Raw genomic sequence first — 22,242 nt, 5'->3', positions numbered from 1 at the left:
GGCACCATATGATATTAAACAAAGCCAAACCGAAGGGATGTCAATGAGTACCCTGGTGAACATGATCTGTAGCCAGCAAATTGGTTGGACCAAATGGTTGTAAGAAGGAATATTGGTTTCACATTTACATAGCTATGTTACACTTACTGATTTCTGGATCATAGTTAACATTGCAGATAACATTTTATTAAACTTTGTATCTGCATTTACACTGTAACTCTGCAAAACTGTCTTGTGACCAAACCATTGGTATATCTGAAGTTGTATCCATAGAGTACAGTGCTAGGGGGTTGCTTTGTGTTCGTTCAGAAAGGTCTAGTTACTGCACATCTTCCCTTGATTTTCAGAACGTCTTTCAATTGTTCTTGTGCACTTGTTACCATTTTAAAGTTGCTATTTGATCATTTTGCATAACATACTGTAGAAAATCCCCGGTATTCATCTGCATGTATAGTAGTTTGCTGATGGGGGTCAATAAGGTGACTTCCATCTGAAAGGAAAGCGTAATCACCGGATCTTTAGGCTTGACATTGCTGGCCTGGATTAAGTGTTCAGATGTGTTGTTTTCAGAGAATAATTGTCCCTGACACACACGCATGTTGCAGGAGGGTTTATCACTGCTCATTGGAGAATAGTTTTTTACCACTGTGGGTGGCAATTATCCAAAAGGATTTGAGATGTATTTTTCGTCCGAAAGGAGTAGTGGATTGCTAGGAGTGAAGCTCAGTGAATTAAATTGGCCCAATAAGTTAGCTAAAGGGTTAGGTGTGTGTGGGGTGTTTTTTTTTTTTTTTTTTTTTTTTTTTAATATATACATGTGTAAGTATTCGTAAACGGAGCAAACATTTTGATAACACAAGTAAAATTATACTTTCCGCACTTGACAATACTTCAGACATTTTAACTTCAAAAATGAACGTAAAAGAACAAATACTACACGTCGTCCTTTTAGAATCCCACTGAATGTATTCAGATTATACTAGCAAAGGAACGCTCAGCAACACATGAAATAGCATATGAACTGTGAACTACGACACGGTCTGCAGTTGGTTTGTGGAGCAGTGCTGCTTCTGTCCTCGGCACTCAAAGGGTTAAATCTTGCTGCAGATGGTGTGTGGTGGATATTTTGTCCTCTTCTAATGTTACTAATCTACTCTGTATCAACAGCTAATTTCCACCCGCTGTCTGAGATCTTTACCAACTGAGAGCACTGAATACTTGCTTGTTTTGAACAGAAAGGAAATATAGTGACACTAATAATCAAATATTCGGGTTGGTCCCCAAGGGCTGGTTGCTGGAGTATTCTCCCCCCCCCCCCCCATGCTATTTAAGTGGCAGAACCTGCATCGCATACACAAGCAATTTTTTCTTGTCAACTGTGACAGGAATGGCTGAGGGTCTGACGTCACGGCAGAAGCAGGGACAACAAAACAAAAAGGTATTGTGTAGTGGCGCGGGCGCCGTTTTATTTAATGAATCCAAAAAAATAAATAAAATATTCAAACAGAAAACACTCGCTCACAGAGCAAAATAAATAATTAAACAAAAAGAAATCACCAACACAAAAACACAGGTCAGGCTGGGCAGATCGCCGTCACTGTTCCTGTTTACTGTTAGTTTCGTTTTAATCCTCTCGCTCTCCGTCTCTCTACTCCAAACACCCACCCTGAACTGGAGAGCTGCAGGCTTTTTATATTCAGGTGACCATCTCCCGATTAGCAACTAAATTAATCACTTAATTAATTCGGGAGATGGCCACCTTCTGCACGAGTATTTTTCATTACACCTGGCAGAGGACGAGCACCGATCTCGCCTCTGCCAGGACACGTTTTAAAAATAAACAAAACAATAACATACGGCGCTCGCCGTCATGTATACAATAATAAATCATCATAATGATACAAAATAACACAGGGGCAGAGGGGGACCCCGATCTAAAAGTAAACAAGCAATGTACAGGGCACCTCACCCTGTTACACAACTCAAATTAACTGTGTGTCACTAATTGACAACTCCAGTTGGCAGTAGAGTTGCTAGAATAGACAACTGCTCTATTTTCAGCACTTTATTTGACAATTTTTCTAATTGCTGTGTTGTTCAGCCAATGACATTGCATTTTCGAATCCCCTAATTTCACTCAATTTTGCTAAATAGGAAGTATGGCTACAGACAAGTGGTCACATGAGGAGACTTTGGAATTGATTTGATATTGTTTTTCATTGTAGAAAATGTTTATGGAATGTTGGATGTGCGGAATATAAAGAAATTAACAAATATTTTTGGAAAATCCCCAGCAGAGGTAAAAGACAAACCTGAAGATTGTTTTCCTTCTCCTGGCAAAATACTGAGTTTTACTTCCGCTGTTCCATACAAGTTTTTTTCAAGATGATTTCAATTATTATAGCAGCTGCTGAAACATTTTTAAAATTGCTTAAAGAAACTGTCAGTTTTCCAGTGTGCGTGTGGCATATTTAGAAACCACAATATTTTGGTGTCGACCTACAATTGACAATGATCTCGTGTATCTCCGGCCTATCGCCATACTGTAATAGGTCCAGGGAGCCAGCTGCCTGCAATCCCACAAGAGTCGTTGGAATCTGAGGCTCCAGAAAGAAAGAACTAAAACATGTCGGTTTTTCCCTGTGTACAGTAGCTGCTTGCAAAATGGTATTCATTTTACTGTACTTACTGCCTCAAACAAGAGCAGGAATGGAAATAAGTCTCATATTCAGGGTTAACATTAACCCTGAATATGAGACTTATTTGGACCGGCGGTCCAGGGCCGGTAGAGATCGCATTTTGGCCTGTAGTTATGAAGCACCACAGGCCCGACTAGGCCGGTTACATTTTTCCGTTTCATGAATCAAAGAAAATGGACCAGTGTGCCAAAAAGCTGCAAAAACTAATTTACAAACCAATCCCCATCCCCTCTGATAATGACGTAATTGAACTAATCTGAATTTTCCCGCTGCACGTCATGTTTGGTAAGTAGTCTCAGATTGACGGTGCTGTGTTGGTAAGAATCGCTCCCGCTACATGGACAATCTTTACAAATCAGGTTTTCTACAACTAAGCAACCAGTAAGCCAAAAGGAAAGCGCTGAAATCAATAATCATAAGTAAAGTCATTATGAAAAAAATGAAGACGAACATTCAGAGTGGAGACTTCATCTGGCTTCATTATGACAGTGGGGGGAAAAAAAAAGTAATGTTCTGCCTTGTTTCCCAGACTTGCAGATAAAACAGCAGCTTTATTTGTTGAAAACTCAACATTTCGTTTACATCATATCCAGTCTCACAGTAATAGTTTGCAAGATAGCAGGTGTTTGTCTGCTGTGACTTCACAGTCTTTCCAGGGCTCGTTGGTATCATTCAGCAAGATTAGGGCTGACTTGGGAGAGTCTACACAAGCGACGACGCTCTGAGTAGGATAGTTGTTATTTTGTATTTGTTTTAATAGTGTTTATTATTGGGATTAGGAATGGAAATTTCAAATAGTTTCCTGTTAGAATGCACAGGGTGCAACATTTTCATGTATTCGACTACCCAAACTCTAGTCCCTGCTCTTACCCTCCCAAGAATAAGTTTGTGTACTACAAGCAGACAGCATAACAGTGTAAGCCATAAAGTTTAGCCGGGTTCACAGTGTACAAACAATGTCTAAGCCGATATTTCTTTGTTCAATGCTCTATTTCCTTCAGCACAGGTTTTTCCTTTTGTTTACTGAATTAAAATACAGATCACAATGAGCAGCAACGTCGCAGCGCGTATCTCTTCCAATTAAAGCAACAGCAGCATAATTTGGCACAAATAACTCAATCTTTTTTTTTTTTCTGTATTCAGAATAAAATTAACACCTATCATTTAACAACCTAAATATTATCAGATCAATCTAAGTCAAGTTACTTTGTTTATTCAATAACCTGCAAGTAATTCAAAACAAGGAACATTCCTGGTTGTACTTTTAATGGTAAGTGCAAATGTTAACGTTACTCCATCCATTCACAAAATGTCAACAGTAGATGTTTTACATTGAGAACTGCAGTCCAGAGTTAAAAAAACCCCCAAAAACTCCCAAGTATCTTGCTTTTTCTTATTAGTCACTGCGTTGTTCTGCTTAACATTTAGTATGTCTTATATTCATCATAACGTTAAATTACCTTTCTGATTTCAGTGTTTCCCAAATTTGACTTCCTTCTTTTAGCACTTGCTATATGCATGTATTTTATTTCACTTCATACATTTTTGTATGTACTCGAATATATAATATGCTATTTGATTGATTTTTTAAAAATTTATTTTCGTGTAATCATGTGTTCGACTACGCTGACCCATCCCTAATTTAGGATTATTATAATTCAGTTTTAGCGTTGCTGTGACCATATGGTAACAGCTCGGTTACGGGTTTGCTTGTGAAAAAATTAGTCATTTGTACACATGCAATTTTAAATCTTTAGTATTTTCATTTTCTGATCAGAGCACAAACGCGTGCATGCTAAATGGCTGAAGTAACGTATATTGAAAGTCTATGCTTAGCTACTTTATTTTTCTTTTGAGAGACATGGGCTATCTTCAGTTACCCTACACAGTTAGAAACACAGTGAAAATAAGTCATGACAAAAAATATATAAATAATATATATTGGGCCAGATAAAATGGATCCAGGCCAGTAAAAACACAAGCTTAGTGGCCCAAAGGGCCAGTAGTTAAAAATCTAAACGGAGAGCCCTGCATATTCCATAGTCCATTCCAGGCTTTACTATTGACTCGCTGTAAATGGGCCGCACTGAACTTTATTCAAAAGAATAAAAACAACAAAAAAGGGGGGGTTAAGCTCACGTTCAGTGTTGGTATGATTTCTCCTGCTGTGCAATGGGGAGAGTTAAGTGCATCAGCTGCATGCATAGGGCACGATCATGTTTTTGTTTTCTTCTGTACAGATTTTCAGTTCCCTTTTACTGTGTTTGTTGACGGGTATTAAATGAAACCGAAACAAACCTGTTAATGTTTTCATTTCACAACAATGAAATCGCCTCATTTTTCATCAAGTGAGTTAAAAGCCAATTGGAAGCACATTTCTCTTTCACTTGGGGCATTGTTAGTTATACTGCTGTACAGCAGGTGGTGCAGATGATAGAAAACATTTCTGATTTTTGTCACATACACGTGACCTTCTCTTAGCCCTACCTAAGAGCTAATTACTCTGAGCTGAATGATCAACCGGTGTTGTGTACTTGGAGTTGCTTTTGTAGTATAAGGACTGCAATCCCACAATTGACTGCAGATATGTTGTGTGAAAACTGAAGTCAAAATGAATTTGTATCAAATGGATGAAAGAAAGCAGACTCTGAATACATCAACAATATGAGAATAATCGTTTGTTAGTGCATGTTGGTGATTGGCCATGTTAGTTTTTAATGTTTTTGAAGTGTCTTTTTAACATTTGTAATATAGTCTATTTGTCGGATGGGGGCTTGGCAGGGGTGTGTTTAACACTGAATTTGTGAAATCATTTTTAATATGCAGTTTTTCAAACAATTCATTATAATCATATTTTGGGTATTGGGAGGGTTTGTTTCTAATCCAGCATATTTCACGATCGCTCGCTTTATCAAGTCTGACCTTTTTTCTTTTTGTAACTTGGCAAATCATACTTTACATCCTATGAAAAATGAAGACATGATTCACTGGATTTTGAAATGAAACCATAAACTAAATTATTTATATATATATATATATATATATATATATATATATACACAATATAATGTACTCCCATGTGGTTATGCATATTTCTTTTTTCACTATTTACAAGTATTATTAGCAAAGACCTGCAACATTTTTTAAATATAATCCTTAAAATGAAATCAGGACCAAGCCACGGTGTGCTTTTTATAGTATAGGAGAGCGGTCTGGAATGTTTCGCACTCAGTGTACAACAAAGGTTTGAGAGAGGCATCTGAACGAGGAATGTCTTGTAGTTCATTTAGGCTACAGTGACCCCCCCCCCCCCACATGTCATGTGGTTCTGAAGTCTGATACCATATGCTACAGTTTCTGTACATACTGCATCTATCCATTTAACCCCTAAAAGCATTTAATAATAAACGTTTTTTAAAGTTTTTTCCCCCACTGTTATTGGTGCACAGCTTATGCTGCCTTTTGCATAATTAACTAAAGCTGCAGTGATTCACTGCTGGGCTGTGAGATCAACAGCATGAGGAGGTTTAGAATGTTGTAATGTTCTCAGTTGTATGTGAATGTAGAGCTGCAAGTTATTGGATGACTGTTTCTCTTGCTGAAAATAAAATAAAAATATTCAATTTGAATAAGTATGTGAGTCCCATTTGTTTTTATCCAAGCTAGTGATTATTTTTTCTTGTATTTTCCAATGCAAAGGATAAAACGCACCATGGTAAACATTTGATTTGTTTATCAGTATTTTTTTTTTTAAGCTACTAGAACAATTTCCAGATTCAGCACTTCCACTGCGTCTCTGCATTCTGTTAAGCATGATAACCGAGAAGGAGAGTCAAAGCTTAAGGCATCGGTGAGTTTGAGATCTTGTAAAACTCCCAGAAGCAGCTCGACACAGGTGCAGAAAGATGGACCACGCTCGTCACCTGATGCAGAAAGACGGGCCAATGTAAAACTGAACTGCATTCTTTCGATTTTAGGGTTGGGCTCATTTTTAAATTTTAAGCTCAGTGTTTGAATGCTCTCAGCTGGCTCGTTGCAGAAAACCCTGGCCCATCTTTCTACACCTATGCCAGCAGCTCTTTGTACACAGAATTATTTGTGAATCGCTTACTGAAGTTTTATTAAACTTCCTGTGAACATAAATGTCCATGAAACTTGTAATTTGCCATGTTTTCTGTCACAGAACAGATTTATACATTAAAATCCCAGAGGTAGCACCAAGTAAATACTGTGTATTAATTTCAAATGAACCATTCATCACATAAAATATTGCAAAGTGGTCTTGTCTCAACTTGATGGCGTTGTATGCACAATGATCTGTTATGCACAATGATGTAAAAAAATAAAGAAAAACAAATAAAATATTCTTTCATTGCACTAAGCTTTTCGACCGCCAAAGAGTGTAACGTTGTCGCTGTAAGTATGCTGTCTCTGAATTCCTTTTACAAAGCAGCCCTGCCCTTCATAGTGTCTCCAAATAAAGACACGCCTGTGTCTGTGTTAAGCCTCTGTCGGATCTAGAGGCAGACGTCTGCTCTGCATGCTGGATTGAAGGTTAGTTGGCTGCAGCAAGCTGTTTTCTGGTGATCTGTATTTGTCAGTTATAGGAACGTCTCTGACCTTGGCAGTAGATGCTATGTTGACTTCACAAATCAGTCTGTATATCAACAATAGCACAGTCCTGAAATACTGTGCTGGCACCCATACAGTTGGGATCTCCTTTTCCCAGATGGTACTTTAAATAAAAATCCCAAGGAGATGTTCAAGTGTAATGTTACTGGTTTTATGATTTAACGTGATGTTGTATTGTGAACAGAGTTTTTTGTTTGTTTGTAACATGTGGTATAAAAGCTATGAAAAGAACGACTTGTGAATTGTTCATTTCACTTTGCTCAAAAAAAGATGACTTCCTATATCTTTTTAGAAATATCCTTCTATATTTTATATTGGCATACTTGTGCTGAACAAAAAAACAGCTTTCACTGTGGTTAAGTCCTTACTTTTAGATATTTCTTGTCTGCTATGGCACTAAAGCCTTGTTTCCTCTGCCTGGCACTACAGGCTTCAGCTGCCCACGGCTAGCCGCTGAAATCAAAAGAGTGTTTCCGTGCTTTTTTACAAACCTGTCCAACCTCGGAAATTCTTGCCGTGTGTCAAAGGCTACTGTAGGATTGTGGGATGGCATTTTCTTTTGTTTTAAAGAAACCGGCGATATTACTGCCTTTAGAACAAAGCAGCCCAGGCAATGGAAGCTGAAGAAGGAACGTTCATTGCTATTTTCATTATGGCACTACATATGATTTTAGACGGCTTTCTCAAGACCCAGTTGAATGAACCCGCCAAAAGAAGACGGATGGAAAGTGAAACATGAAACAATAACACATCGTAAAGAAATGCCTTAACAGGGCAGCTAACGTTGCTTTGTTTTTTATATATCTTCCACATGTTTCATCATGGCCGTAAACAAAGAGCTTAAACCCCTCCTGGCTATGTGATGACACACTTCCATTGTTGCCAGTTTGGCTACATCGCATATGAGATGCAAATCCTGAGCAGATCGCCGAGCTCAGCCGCCTGGGCATGCAGTGTAACACCCTGTTTTGTTGCCTTGGGCCGTCATAACCAGGAGTGCCAGGCAGTGTAAATGGGGTATTGGTCTCATGGTACTGCCAGCTTAGTGAAACTACTTCAACAATACCCCCCTGCTAGTCTTTACATTTAATACCCGGGCTCTACTAGCTGTAGTTACCTGCCTTGTCAGCTGTGTGCAAAGTTGAAATTCAAATCTAAAAATTGCAATTGCTGTAATCACTGGGCTCCAGTGGTCCTGTGTGATGAAATAAAAAAAAAAAAAAAAAAAAAAAAAAAACAAGAGTGCATGCAAATAAAATGAAATCTATAATATACTATAATAAATGAACCATGAAGTAATCCGATCAACCTTCTGTAATAGGCACAGAACACTGAGATTCTTTACTAATCAGATCTCTGCAGTGTCTTCTGTATATTGTAGCTTGCTATTTACAAGGTTTCTTTCACGCTTGTGTGGTGTTCTTGAAAGTAACAGTACATTCACGGCTCGCTGCGTAACCTCAAGAGACCGAGGACCCCCCCCCCCAATATAAACAGAACTTTTGGGGAATAGTACACACAAGGTAGGTCAGTAAAAATGCATATTTCCCTGCCAAGGATAAAACCACTACAATACAGGTGTAACAATAACAAACACTTGTAGGTCACCTACATCCCACCTGTAGAAAATAATTTCATAGCACGTAACAAATACACCTAGAAGTAGCCTCCATAAAAATGTGTTAAACAAGTGTTCCTTACTCACTGTTATAAAAACAGACAGCAAAAATATTTCGTGTGGTCATTTCTCCAAATAATGTTTTTCAGAAGCAAAACTGGGCCAGACACCATTAGGTTCCCTTGGCAAAGGGTGCATCACAATTGATGCTTTTGGCTCATACAGTGGATTTCTAACCTTAAAAAACACAACTGGTAATGCAATTAACCTGTCAGTAATGTATTCGTTTCATGCTGAACTCAGATTATATTGGTCTACAGTGCATGGTAACAGGGTTTGGAAACAAAACTATTTATAGAGCACCAAGAGCTGTGGCAGATTTGCGTTTGTATCAGAGCTCCTTAAAATCAGTCACGCAACATGAAAGGCAACCTCCCTCCCACAGACAAACACAGACAGGCAAAAACAAGGAAAGTCCCTACTACGTGTTGCTAACTCATTTACGCAGATCTTTCCATATAAAAGCTGAAGTAATGAAGAAAATAAAATGTGAAATGCCAGAACACAAAATAATAAAAAAATAAATTAAACCAAACACAACTCCATATAAAATTCAAAAAAGCAACACAAAACATGATTTTTTTTTTAAATAAATAAATTTGAAGTCATAAAGCAGATCCAACATTTCTGATCTATAGCTCCAGAGTTGACCTATGTATTTGTTTAATTCAATTTGTACTTCACATGTTCAAAATTCCTGTGTGTGAAGAACCACTGCTTTAAAATCAATGTCTTGCCTCTTGGAAGATGTCATATAACTATTACTGCTCTCCCTTTTCTTTTGGTTCTTGAGCTTCGACAGAGTTTGAACTAAAACGCATGGAGTGATTAGGTACCGGGATGTAGCAGTAACTTTTCATCTAGACTGGTGTTTGAAAAATCCAACCAATAACATACAACCAAATAACCAAAAGATCACCAACAGAGGGACATATTACTGTGTTTTATTTTATTGTTGGCTAGCCTTTTAAAATGCATCAACACTTGCAATGAAGGCGGCTGATAAAATAGTTTCCCCATACGATATACATTTTAAAGTGCTTGACAGAATGAGTGATTCCTGGTGAGGTATTTGTCAGGTATATTTTTGGCTATGGGTTAAAACAGTTTACATACTTGATTTGTTTCAGTGTGTGTGTGTGTTTGTTTTTTTTTGTTTTTTTTCCTAAACTGTAAATCTCCCATTGCATGAACACATACTGACAGCAATGCTTTCATAGCTCCTGACCATGATTATTTATGTACCCCCTGATTGCCAAAATGCTAGCAAGCCGCCATTTTACTGGCAGAGGTAAACCCTGCAGGACCTCCCAGCCAGTCAGATCGCACATTGCCTTATTAGGGTAGGCAGTTGAAAAAAGGTGCTTGGGGACAGACCATGCCGGCTCGTAGCTGTTTGAACGAGTGCCTGTAGATCACCCCTGAGAAGTGTCCCAGAACTCCAGTGTGAATGAAAGAGCTTCTGCTGTGTGATAACTCTTTCTCATGCTAACTAGTATTTTAAGATTAGCTGATCTTGATCTGTCCCTGCTACACAAGCCTCAAGCTCTTTTATACAGTTTGTCTTTATTTTTTGAGTGGTATCTTTGTAGGCATTTTTATATAATTGTGCAGCTAAGAATTTATTTTATTGGACTGTTTGCAAGGCACTGCCATGAGTGATTCTTTAACAACTTTCAGTTTTATTAGAAATTGTTTGTTTTGTTTGTTTGGTTAATTTGTTGATTTTTTGATATTTATTAATTTTATTACCACTTTAAAACATTTTTTGTTCAATTCTTTATTGGTATTTGAGAACAGCATGTATTGGCAAACCTGTGTGCTGAATTTTATTTGAATTAGTCTCTGTTTTGGTCCAGTTAGATATTCAAACAACTTAGTTCCACCTTTTTTTTGTCATTTGAAACTGGCCCCCTCATGTTCAGACTTATGGAGCTCCCTGACTTAGTTATAAAAGGCTGTTCTACATCAAAAAGAAGAGCAGTGTGAGGAAACCACCCTCCAGCCAGATGGGTTGAGGTTTTGGTTTTTAAAGTGGTGGTGCTATGTGTGTTTTTCAACTGCTTAATGCTTAGACGCAGTACAATGCTGTGCTCCTTCTGGTGCCACACAAGTTGCTAAGTACAGTAGCAACCCTGTGGCAGATGTGTATATTTGCAATATGAAGCAACACATTTGAAAGGGTGTCCCAATTTGAAAAAGTGTGAGAATCGCTAGGAGTCCTCTCCCCCACTCCCCCCCCCAACTCTGATTTATTGAATCCATCTGAGCAAAGACTAGCAGTGTTTGTTGAGTGGCACATGTGGTGCACTAGCTCAACATCATTAAACTGCCAGAAAGATTGATACCTTCTGGTTGGCTATTCTGTGAACACACAGTTCTCCCTTGGAGAAACCAGTCCTGGCGTGGGCAGTTGAAAATGACCATGAAAAACTAGGTCATTCGTAATGGAAGTTCGTGCATCATACCCTACTAATCCTTTTTTATGAGTTATATATGGTAATGTTACAAATTTAAGCAGACATTAGTGAAGCTATTCATATGGTTCCTTGAATTAACAGAACATGTTTCTTTACATTTGCAAGAAATGGTGCAGCACGTCCGTGGAGTAAATGCTTCGTGAATCCAGCTCGATGAGTTCTCAATCTTCTGCTGTTCAGTTAAGTTCATAAACCCCAGAGGGTACAAGAGAAACTACTGCCAAGGTTGGCAGTAATTGGATACATGGATCAGCAGGCGAAGACCACGGAAGCCAAAAAAATGTGAGGTTGTTTAATAATTCTGTGCTTACTTGTGATTTAGGGCATCCCTCTATTTGTAAATGTAAACCAACTGTGTTAAATAAATAAATAAAAACCTAGACCGGTAACACTTGGACACATTGGTTATTAAGCAGCAACATTTACCCGGGAATTAGTCAATCTGGTAAAGCCAGTGACCTGAAGTACTAAAACAAACCTTAATCCCTGTTAATTCTTAATATGGTCTTATTGTCAAGAAATGGCCTGTTCTTTAACCTCTAAAGAGCATAGGAAAAGTACAGGATAGAAGAATATCCAGTTATCAACCAGGCCTACCGACCTGTGGGCAGAACACACCAATTGTAAATAGAAAGAACTCCCTCGCTGTGAAAGAGCAGATGTTGGGGCTGTGGCAGTGTCTGTCTTTACTCTGCCATTACTGAAACATGTACGCTGCCTACCTGCCTCAGACCCATCTCTCAAATACTACTCCTGCCTGCCAGCTGATTCTCTTGTATTAACACAACAAAAAAAAAAAATACTATCTATAAAGGTCAAGCAAGGCTTGCACCTTACAGCAGTACCTTACCTTCTAAAAGCTTGGTCTTATTGAAGGTAACCCAGGGGGTGCATTTTTGTAGAGTATTCTGAGCAATAATTTGCCGGTGGATGGGTGCCAGCGAATCAACTGGAGGACTGCCTTCCTAGCGGCATTGTACAATACATACAACCGCCACTATGCTTGGACACAGACATACAACCACCATTGGATGACCACGGTTTAGACCAACTAGGGAAGCTCAGTGCCGACTGTAGATTTTTATTAATTTTAATTGCATTCATATGAAGCATTCCAGTTTTTACCATTTCATCTTGTTGATAACCAAAAAATGACTGGGCATTAAAGGCACCTGCATGACAGGTTACATTGTTATTGTTGGTTTTGTATGATTTTCAATGTGATACCAGGCTTGTAAAATGAAAAATCAAACAAAGTAAATGTAATTTAACATACAGTGCGTCAGCCACAGAGGGACATCCTCAGCGATTCTGAGAAAAACAAACACCCTGCCCAGTAATTCTGCTCTGCATATAGATGCGTTTTAGATACCGCTGGAGGTAGTGCTCATTAAAACATTTTCAAAGAGCTGAAGAGGAGGCGATTATCTATCTCGGGCATACCAATATATTTTCAAAGCTTCTGGGGTAAGATGAGCATTAGATGCCCTGTTCTGGCCCCCGGTTTGCTGCAGATGTCTCAACCCTTGTTGGATAGGGCTTGTATCTCGAGAGCCCATTCTTAGAATGATCAGTGTGTGCCTGAGGGGAAAGATTCAAGACAAGCTAAAGTTCCAGTAGGGTTTTGGATGTTGTGTGAAGACATATATTTATGCAACAATAAAGGTACCACTTAAAATTGAATGTCCTCCCCTACAGAAGATACAGGGGATATTAAAGAGGATGGCTGTTGGAAGAGGCTAGAGCAGCACGATCTTGGGTCGGAAACAAACACTATCAGGGTTGGGGATGATTTCCTTTTTAAAATGAATTCCCAATTCCCATTCCGTTGTAATCCAATTCAAATTCCAAGTCCTTCAAAGCAAATGAGAGACTTGGACTTGGAATTGACCCCAACCCTGAACACGATTTAACTGTATTGCCTGAAATACAAGTTGTACTTGCATGATGAATTCGCTTTCAATATACTGGCAGAGAAGTATGTATCTGTGTACATTTAATATGCAGTGTGAAGCAAGCAAGTCCTTTACAAATTCCTTTTCTAGGCGTTCCTTAAAACCAATGTACTGCTGGTTGTTTCTGTGACTTGAAAAAGTATTAAAGCGTACTGTACAGTTTTCCAGACTTAGTGTATTTTTCTATTATCGGTTATGATGAGCAGCATGTCAGATTATTGATTGAACAAACTGATTAGCCGGATTCAAAACATTTACTGTCCAAATATAACTAGGGTCCTAGGGCTGCACCGAAGTAGTGTGCTTTTGGCTTTTTTAATTCCCACCCATCGTCAGACCTGGCAATGGATCTGTTTGCTTACACATCTTGCAGTGACTATATAGAAGTTGATTTATTTTAAATAAATAAATAAATAAAAAGGTTTTCATTTAATTTATTTTATGGAAGCAGTACTTGGCGACTTACAGAAATCCTAAAATGGCTGAAAAGTGTGAAGCCAGTCATTCCAATAACATTCAGTGTTTAAAAGGATTGCAGTACCGATAATTAATGATAATTGGCTTGATGGATTACATGACATGCTTGAAGGCAGTGTGAGAATTGCTGTAATGTTTAGCATTACCCATTGATATTGGCAGGGTTTCGGGAATTTGGCATGTTTGGTGAACAAATTGCTTTCAGCTTGGGAAATAAATAATGCATGAAAAATACTCCTGTTATCCAATTTATTGTTCTTTAATCTCTGGACAAAATGGCCATGAAGTAAAATCGTTATGGATTTTTGTAATGAGGAGCATTTGTGAAGAATTTTACTGGGGGGAAAGAAAATGTATATAATCTGTTTTGGAAACTATTTGTTAAAAACCTCTTACTCCCTCTAGTCCCGCGGGCAGAACACGGAACTGCACGTAAATATTATATTTCATAACTCATTTTTAATATTATTACAAAAGCAAAAGAGAAAAAAAGCTTTTACCCAGTATATTAGACATGTTGGTGAAGCACTGGAAAAAAATCTGGCTCTTTTCATTTGCTACAAGTTGAAAAACTGACTATAGAACATAAAAAAATGAAAAGCGTTTGTTGTTTTTTTATGTATTTTTTCTGGATATCTCCTTCCAGTGTGGTACTGAGTAAGACTTTTATCACACCTGAGGTTTTAGTCTTGATGCCCAAAGGGTTACCTTGAATTCAAGCCCTGAACCATGCCTGTGCTGTCTATACTTTGGAAGATATTGTGATTTATTTAAGGGCACAGCCCCCCAGGCGGAAATTGTCTGTGAAGGGCTGGGGTTTTGACAGGTTAACAAGTCCATCCATAAAAATAGACAAGTTACCAATGTTTTTAAATTGCCAGTTTTGCACTGCATTCATCATTCTTGCCCTTGTTTTTGTCAGTTTAGTACTGGTAGTATCATTTCTGACCCCACCCCTAGTTTTGGTATGCTGACCCAAACATATTGTAGTGATTTTGGGTAACGCCCTTATGGAATAGGGCGGATATAATAATTGTAGCAAACTGTATTTATTTTAGAATAGTGATAGTGGGGTGAAAGAGCTCAGGGTAGGCAAAAGAATGGGGGAAGGGTTGAACACAGACACAGACACACACACACACTGCTCTCCTGATGCAGCTCCTCTGGCTTGTCACTCGGAGCTCCTGTCCGGCTTCCCTTCTCCTTCACGCAGTCGCTCCTTTGGCTCGACTGGTTGTCCGTCCTCTACCTCTCGCCTCTTCCTTCCTTCAACAAGGTTCGGGGGGGGGGGGGCACAACGGTGGTTGGGGCCCGTCTCATGGCTGGCCGTATTAATGGCGGATTGTGGTGGTTCTCTCTCTTTCTCTATTCTTACTCGTCAGTTCACTTGTCGTCTCCTTCTCTCCCGTCATATCAAGCCCGCTGTCTTTTTATACTGCCCCATCCTCTCACTCCTGAGAATCAGTTTGGAGGAAACCTCCCAATAGCCTCCGCCTCCCGTCTAATCAGCGCTCCCGTCACCTCTCCATCACACAGGTCCTCCAAGGACTTAAAGGGGGACCCCAGCTCTCTTGAGGTCGTTACACTATGAAGTGTTTTAAGGATGTAATACAAACCCCATTCACATAATCAATGTTTCTTAGTTCTGCAGCTTATTGAAAACTGTCTAATCAGCTTGAAAAGGATCTACAGTGTAACACACTCAGTTGTAGAATATGATGCAGCAATGCTAAAGTGTATTCTAAAATGGTTTCAAATAGAAGTCTTTTCACAACTTTTCTCACTTAATATGACGCTTCCCATTTAAAGCTTAGGGCTGTTTATATTCGTAACAGACACATCCTGATGGAAATACCCCAAAACCGTTACTTAATTCCTACAACGCCTCCCCACCACCCCCTTTTATGGCATTGTGCTCAATTTAAAGGTCCAGATGTTGGTCCTTGTCCAGCTAATAAATCAGTGTCTTAAAAAAAAAAAAAAAGAGATTTATTTTATTTATTTTTTATGTAAAAAAAACCAGTACTGATATAGGAGTTGTATTGTTCATGCATAATTGCCTTTTTACAGTTTTTAAAGCCTTTTCTATAAAATGCCATTAAAAAAAGTAAATACAACAGCTGGCCATGGTTGTAAATCTGTGGGGTTTGCTTTACCCCACACGTTCTGCCTTGTATTAAAATATTTCAAATCGTTCTGGAATCTGTTGCATTTTCTTTTTTATTTTTATTTCTTTCTATTCCATAATTTTGCTCATATGTTGTCTATAAATCACAACTGTGAAAACATAATTTTTTTTGGCTTGACATTAGGTAGGCGAAGTATTTAACATAATGATATGATTAGTTGGAGCCAATCCCCTGGCAGTCCGGGAGCTGATTTTGTGTTCTCTCTCTCTCTCTCTCTCTCTCTCTCTCTCTCTGAGCGCTCCTTGCACTTTTCTGATTACATAGAGATCAGTGGAATTTCTTATCCATTAGAGAAGACTGTTTCTCCTCTTTGCTTAAGGAGCCTCAATTGTGTAGCTGTCGTGCTGTATCTTCCCAGGAAACCTGTTGTGACTACCGCCTGCCCACAGATTTGCAGCTCTTTCGTGGTTCAGTCTCCTGAACACTCTGATCCAAGCTGTTTTAGCATTTTATTGTGCCTAATTGTTGCCTGTAATCAGATTACCAGCCTGAGCTGCTTTTGCCCCTGCAGCGTATTGCGATGCATTTGCTCTATTCCCTGAGCCCAATGATAGCCTGACAGCTCCAGTCTGTTCAGAGCTGCTAGCTGTCCTCGCTCTGCAGTATAGACAGGCCTGCTAGTGCTGTGTCTTGGTTTAAAATTAGCTGCTACCTGTACTGTTGCTGAAACATCATCTTCTCCAGCAATTATGTTCAGGAACCGCTGGATTTCCAACTATGTGGGAGCCAGAAAGTACTTTGGGGACGGTAAGTGCCAAAGTATATGCATCTGAACAGCACATTTGTCTTGTGTCCTTGTACTGCGTAGTCTGAGGTTCCAAAGATATTAATCATACATGGTCAGTTTAATGCAGAGATGTAAAGTTTTGAGTATTTTGCTGTTTGTATCCAAGCATGAACTTAAAGTTTAAGGGAGCTTTTTGATCTTTGTGGATAGCAACAAGAATTAAGTTTGACAGGTGTTGTGATTTGATAAGTTTGTTTGATATTCACAACAGGTGTCACAGGCATTCATGTGCATTTTCATATATACATTATGTGTGTAATTATACATATTGCATTTTTTTGTATTTTGTATTTTTTTTTTTTAGTGCAAAGGGTTAGGGAATGTTCTTCTAGAAAGGCAATAGAAAGTTGATCATTTAGATTTCTGTTGACTTCAGGGTGTGGGCTGTGTCAATACAAAAGATGATCCTGTAAAGTATGTGGTGGGTTTTAGCAGGTGGATATTCTTAGACAAGTCAATTTATGCGCTGCTTCTTTTTAGTTAATTTGACTGAGGATGTGACAGAGGAAGCTGATTTATACAATCACCTGGCTTAGTGACTAGCACACTGATATGCTGAAAAACTTAAAGGGACTTCCAGGTTATTTCAACCTGCTGAGGAGATTGTGTGTTTTCACATTAAAATATGGATATGTGTTTTGCTGGGGTCAACTGAAACATTAAATACAATGTTTTCTACTAAAGCAAAAAACATGAAATCAGGGAAATTGGCAAAACATGTTGCATATTCTCACATTTTAATATAAAAATATATATTTAAAGACGTGGTGAATAATAATGAGCTTTGTTTGGCTGATATTGATATTAAGGTGCGGCCATAAACAAATCATTGAAAAAAAAAAAAAATACCTGTACCTGTTAATACCTGTACTTTTATACACCATTTCAAATGAGAATGCCCTTTACCTTCCAGGTAGATCTGAGATTGTCAGAAGGGATATATTGTGCAGTTTATTTACCTATGGCAGAATTTGTAGTCTATGAAAAGTTTGAAAGTCCATGGTCTCCTGAGATTTCTTGCATGCCAATTGCCTTGCAGTCATTTTTACACAGGGCTGTTTCTGGTTAGCCCCATACTGTCTCATTTTAACAGCACAGGCCTACAGCCAATAAATTCTACCTTGCATAAATCTGGGGTTTTATAAGCATATGTCTCATCATTGTTTTGTCTTGATTTTATATAAAAACATTTATTACAGAGCACAAAAGGCTCAAGTGCCATCTTTTTTTGCTAAAGATTGGCTGTAAACTACCTAGAATAAATGATACACTTGAACACGTACAGGAAATATTTGCCTTGCCTTGAAGTGAATTAAAACTGTGCCCAATCAGAATGGGTTGGGATGGAATCCATGACCCAAGGCAATATGCCTGGCCTATATTTTCTTGCCATGACTGACATAGTTATTACTGAGTCCTAATTAAGCACCTTGTGCAGCTGCAAGAAAGTTATTAAAGTAGCAAAACCTCATATCTAAAAGAATGTAACCAGGGATCGTTCCTCATTATGATAGAACACGATGAGAAGCTACTGTGTTTATAGAAGCTGATGTATGCATAGGTTATCCTCGGGCTATAAACTAGAGCTTTTTCCTTTACAGCACAAAGGAACTTAACTGTGTCCTTTACTATCGCTACTGGTAATTTGAACTGTAACTTTTTTGCAAAATTCAAATTCGCTTTGTCGCATCTTGAGGTTCGTAACTTTTCACAAGTTTTTCAAGGACTGTTTTAAAAAAAAAAAAAAAAAGTGTAGAAAATAAAACGGTTGAAAACCATTTTAAAGGAACTGCAAACATTGGTTAATTTAATAAAAACAGGTATTTTGTAGAACACTCCTCAGAGACATTACATAAAATTGTGATACAGCCCAATACTGCGAAACAATAATTGAAAAATCTGATCTTTACCACATGATGAACCCTCTTGAGTTATGGGTTGTACTGTATAAACCCCTGTGCTGACGACCTTCACTTCCAATATGCCTTGAAGCATCTCTTGGTCTATTATCTTCTGTCAGAATCTAGTAGCAGATCATTAGTGCTGTTTGGGGTGTGGCTAAATATGGCTGATATTAAACTGGGTCCTTTGATGGAAATTATCTTGCGGTTCCACCTAGTCTGAATGTAGGCCAAGGTCACTGATGCTTCATTGGCGGAGCTATTAAACCTGAACTGTAGGGAATTAGGAAGTGCAATACATATTGGTTTTCAACACACATTTTATAGTTGAACTATTTCTGTGTGTGCATATGTGACAGGGTGGCTGAGTAGTGACGTCAGGCAAGATGCAGGAAGGGAAAAACACTGACCCCAGATACTGCAGATTCAAAACAAAAAGACGCAGTGGCGCTGTTTATTTAAATACAAAAATAATGTACATTTTAATTAAGTAAGTTTTGTTTCTCTGTTTCTCTCTCGCTCTCTCCGCTCTCGCTCCTAACACACCCATCCAGAGTGCAGTGAGCTGCAGGCTTTTATGCAGGTGACCATCTCCCAATTTTAGCAACAAATTAATCACTTAATTAATTCGGGAGATGGCCACCTTCTACACGAGGTTTTTATAATAGTGGATTGGTCTTCCCATCCACACTACCAAACAGTATGAAACAAAAGCAAACATTCGGCTACGCCGTCACTAAACAAAACAATAACACAACCCACGGCGCTTCACCGTCATTTATACTTTTAAATAACAAATACAATAATAATAATAATAATAATACGACTACTACTGCAACAACTAAAACAAACAAATGCAAAACGGTACACTGCAGAGGGGCGGAGGGGTACCTCGTTCTAAAAATAGATAAATAATACATTTAAACAGCAGGGCTTTCTACCAGCCTGCTACAGCATAATATTCAACTTCCTTGCTGATCTATTGTACCATACTTGTATTGTTTTCCCCCTGTGGATGCAAGAACCGCAATAGTTCTATGAGCATTGTTGCAGGGGGACAAGTTATTGGTTACACACTGGTGTACCAGCTGTACTTGGAGATATGACAGATTTGGGAGCTGTAGTGAGGTCTTCAGGATGCTTTTATATCAGAGTTTAAAAAGTCAGCAGGGTGTGATGACTGAAACAGAAAATGGTGTAAACCGTGAATCTAAGCATTTATGCACCAAGTTTCTCCTGAAGTTAAATAGCACCTGTCCAGGGGTTACCTCTTCAAAGGATGGGAATGTAATAGTACCTGCCTCATTGGGAATGCAGTGAGGTGTATAACTGGGGGAATCCGAAAAAACCCTTTTATATAAATAGTCAAACGAGGCAAAAGGGAGATTTTAAAGCGCCTACCAAGATTATTTAGGGACCGAAAGTTTCAACCTTTTGATTCGAGTTGGTTTGTTGCGTTAGATGTTCCAATAAACAATATGTGTCTTCATCAAAATAAGTGACCCAAGACTCTTCCATGTCACTGATCCTTTTTAAATGATTTCTTTTAACGTTTTTATGATTGTTTGAAATGGCAAACGGTTAACCTGTTCCTCCGTCTTTTGTTTCTTGTAGGATTTGAAAGTGAGCCTTCCATCAGATTTGGAAATTCAAGACTATTGCAAAGGAGGGCACTAAGGTACAGAGAATTAAATATTCCATGTAAATGTCACCATATATACAGGGCACATGTCACACACTCTGAGCCACATTGGTGTGTGAGTAGTCCGTCTACCCCCCCCCCCCCCCCCCCTTCCACTTACTGTACTGAGCAATACATGACCATGTTCTCCAGCTCTCCCTTCCTATTACCAGCTCATGTTTGTCAATGCTGTCCTGGGAGCAACTACCAGTCTTTAAAATAACTTTGACTTGTTTAATGTTTATTTCGAAATCATTCATTCATGGGGGGGGGGGAATTACATGTATATATTTCCACAGGAATGAAGTGGAGACAGACCAAATGTGGTGAAACTTGATAGAAAACATAAATATTGTAAAATGAATGTTCCATGTCAACTAGAGGTAACCTGAAACGTTGCATACCAACTCCGGTTTTGTTATTTTCATAAACTGACTGTTTTAAGTTTGATGGATCATCTGTGTTTTCTTCACAGCTTCCAGAAAGAATTTTCCTTCGAAGACAAAGAACAATTGTATAGGAGCACACAGGACATTGATGATAATATTTTGGCAGTGCTTCCAAAAGGTCAGTGAATCTTTTTCTTCTTGTTGCTACATGTAATGAAGTGCTAGATATGTTTGTGTTTTTTACGTTTGTTTTGTGTTGGATATAAAGAAATGTAATGCAAGAATTACAATTTGATTAAACATGTTAAACTTTACTTTAGCATTTCAACAAACTTACTGTAGATTATTGATTTGTATCTACTGTGGGGATACATGCCTCTATCCAATGGGTAAATGGTGGGGGTCATCAGTATAGACGTACTGTCGGTCTCACTTGAATTTTGAGTTGTATTTTGAGAGCGTTTCTTTCAATTTAAGGAGCTTGGTATGGGCATTCTTGAGGGTATCCGATGAATTGGCGAGTTGCTCATGCATGAGTTCTGCCCTGCTACTGGGTGTCTCTTATTGTATAAGTGAAGCCATCTCAATCAGTTTGGGTTCTACCTACTCCTGTGAAATGATTTCTTATAATAACACCATGCGTGCCTTTAACTTATTGTGATGTACAGTACAGTACAGTTCACCACAGTGACACACTTCTCCATGGTATTGGCACCTGAATGATGTGCCTTAGGAAGCTCTGAAATGTGCAGGGTTCTCCCCAGGAATTCTGTACAGCCGGTTGGCAGAATAATATAGCCTGGAGCACTTTTAATGGGAAAATAAACTTGCCTTATCTTAAATATATAATACGACAAAAGAATTTGAATAATGTGTTGTCTTTCTTTGACTGTATCTGGTTGCTCTTTTTTATGTTATACATTTTTATTACTGTTTTTTTTCATTATGGTAACATTACCGTGCTTATTTAGGCACTCTACGATTTGACTGGGGAAAGATAACGTAGGTTTATTGGAGTTCACAAAAAAAATAAAAAAAACGGTAACCTTTTTACTTCCTTTTTAGCGTAATTATTGAGCTTATTGCTTCATTTTAAATTGTTTTTTTCTATTTTTGTTTTTCACTGTTCTACATTTTTTTAATGCAACTGTTCATTTTAACTTTATTATTATTTTTTTTTTTTTACACAACAGTACTTGCACACGTTTGGTCACCATCATAACCGCTGCATGAAACCGGAGTGTAATAATCCAGCACCTCTGCACTTAAGCATTTGTATGTCAGCTGACAAGTGTTCAGCTGACATCTCATACAGCCTTTGTATATTAAACCCCAATATCTCTCACAAGCACCTGGATACATTTTTACGCTATC

General features: G+C 38.4%; 1 protein-coding gene across 4 annotated transcripts in view; it reads left to right on the top strand.

Moving 5' to 3' along the window:
* Window positions 1-22,242, top strand: part of LOC117435459 (supervillin-like) — a 113,121-nt gene that overhangs the window by 27,325 nt on the left and 63,554 nt on the right. For 3 of the 4 annotated variants that reach the window (XM_059019627.1, XM_059019636.1, XM_059019640.1), the window contains 2 exons: window positions 20,413-20,476; window positions 20,955-21,046. In XM_059019627.1, coding sequence (XP_058875610.1) covers window positions 20,413-20,476; window positions 20,955-21,046 — 156 coding nt within the window. Of the gene's footprint in view, window positions 1-16,707; window positions 16,858-20,412; window positions 20,477-20,954; window positions 21,047-22,242 lie in introns of those variants that run through there. The other variant, XM_059019633.1, reaches the window with a different exon arrangement.

The sequence above is a fragment of the Acipenser ruthenus genome, chromosome 3 (assembly GCF_902713425.1).
Source record: "Acipenser ruthenus chromosome 3, fAciRut3.2 maternal haplotype, whole genome shotgun sequence".
NCBI classification, from domain to species: domain Eukaryota; kingdom Metazoa; phylum Chordata; class Actinopteri; order Acipenseriformes; family Acipenseridae; genus Acipenser; species Acipenser ruthenus.
Note: the sequence above shows the minus strand (reverse complement) of the source record. Positions and strands in the feature narration are given on the sequence as shown.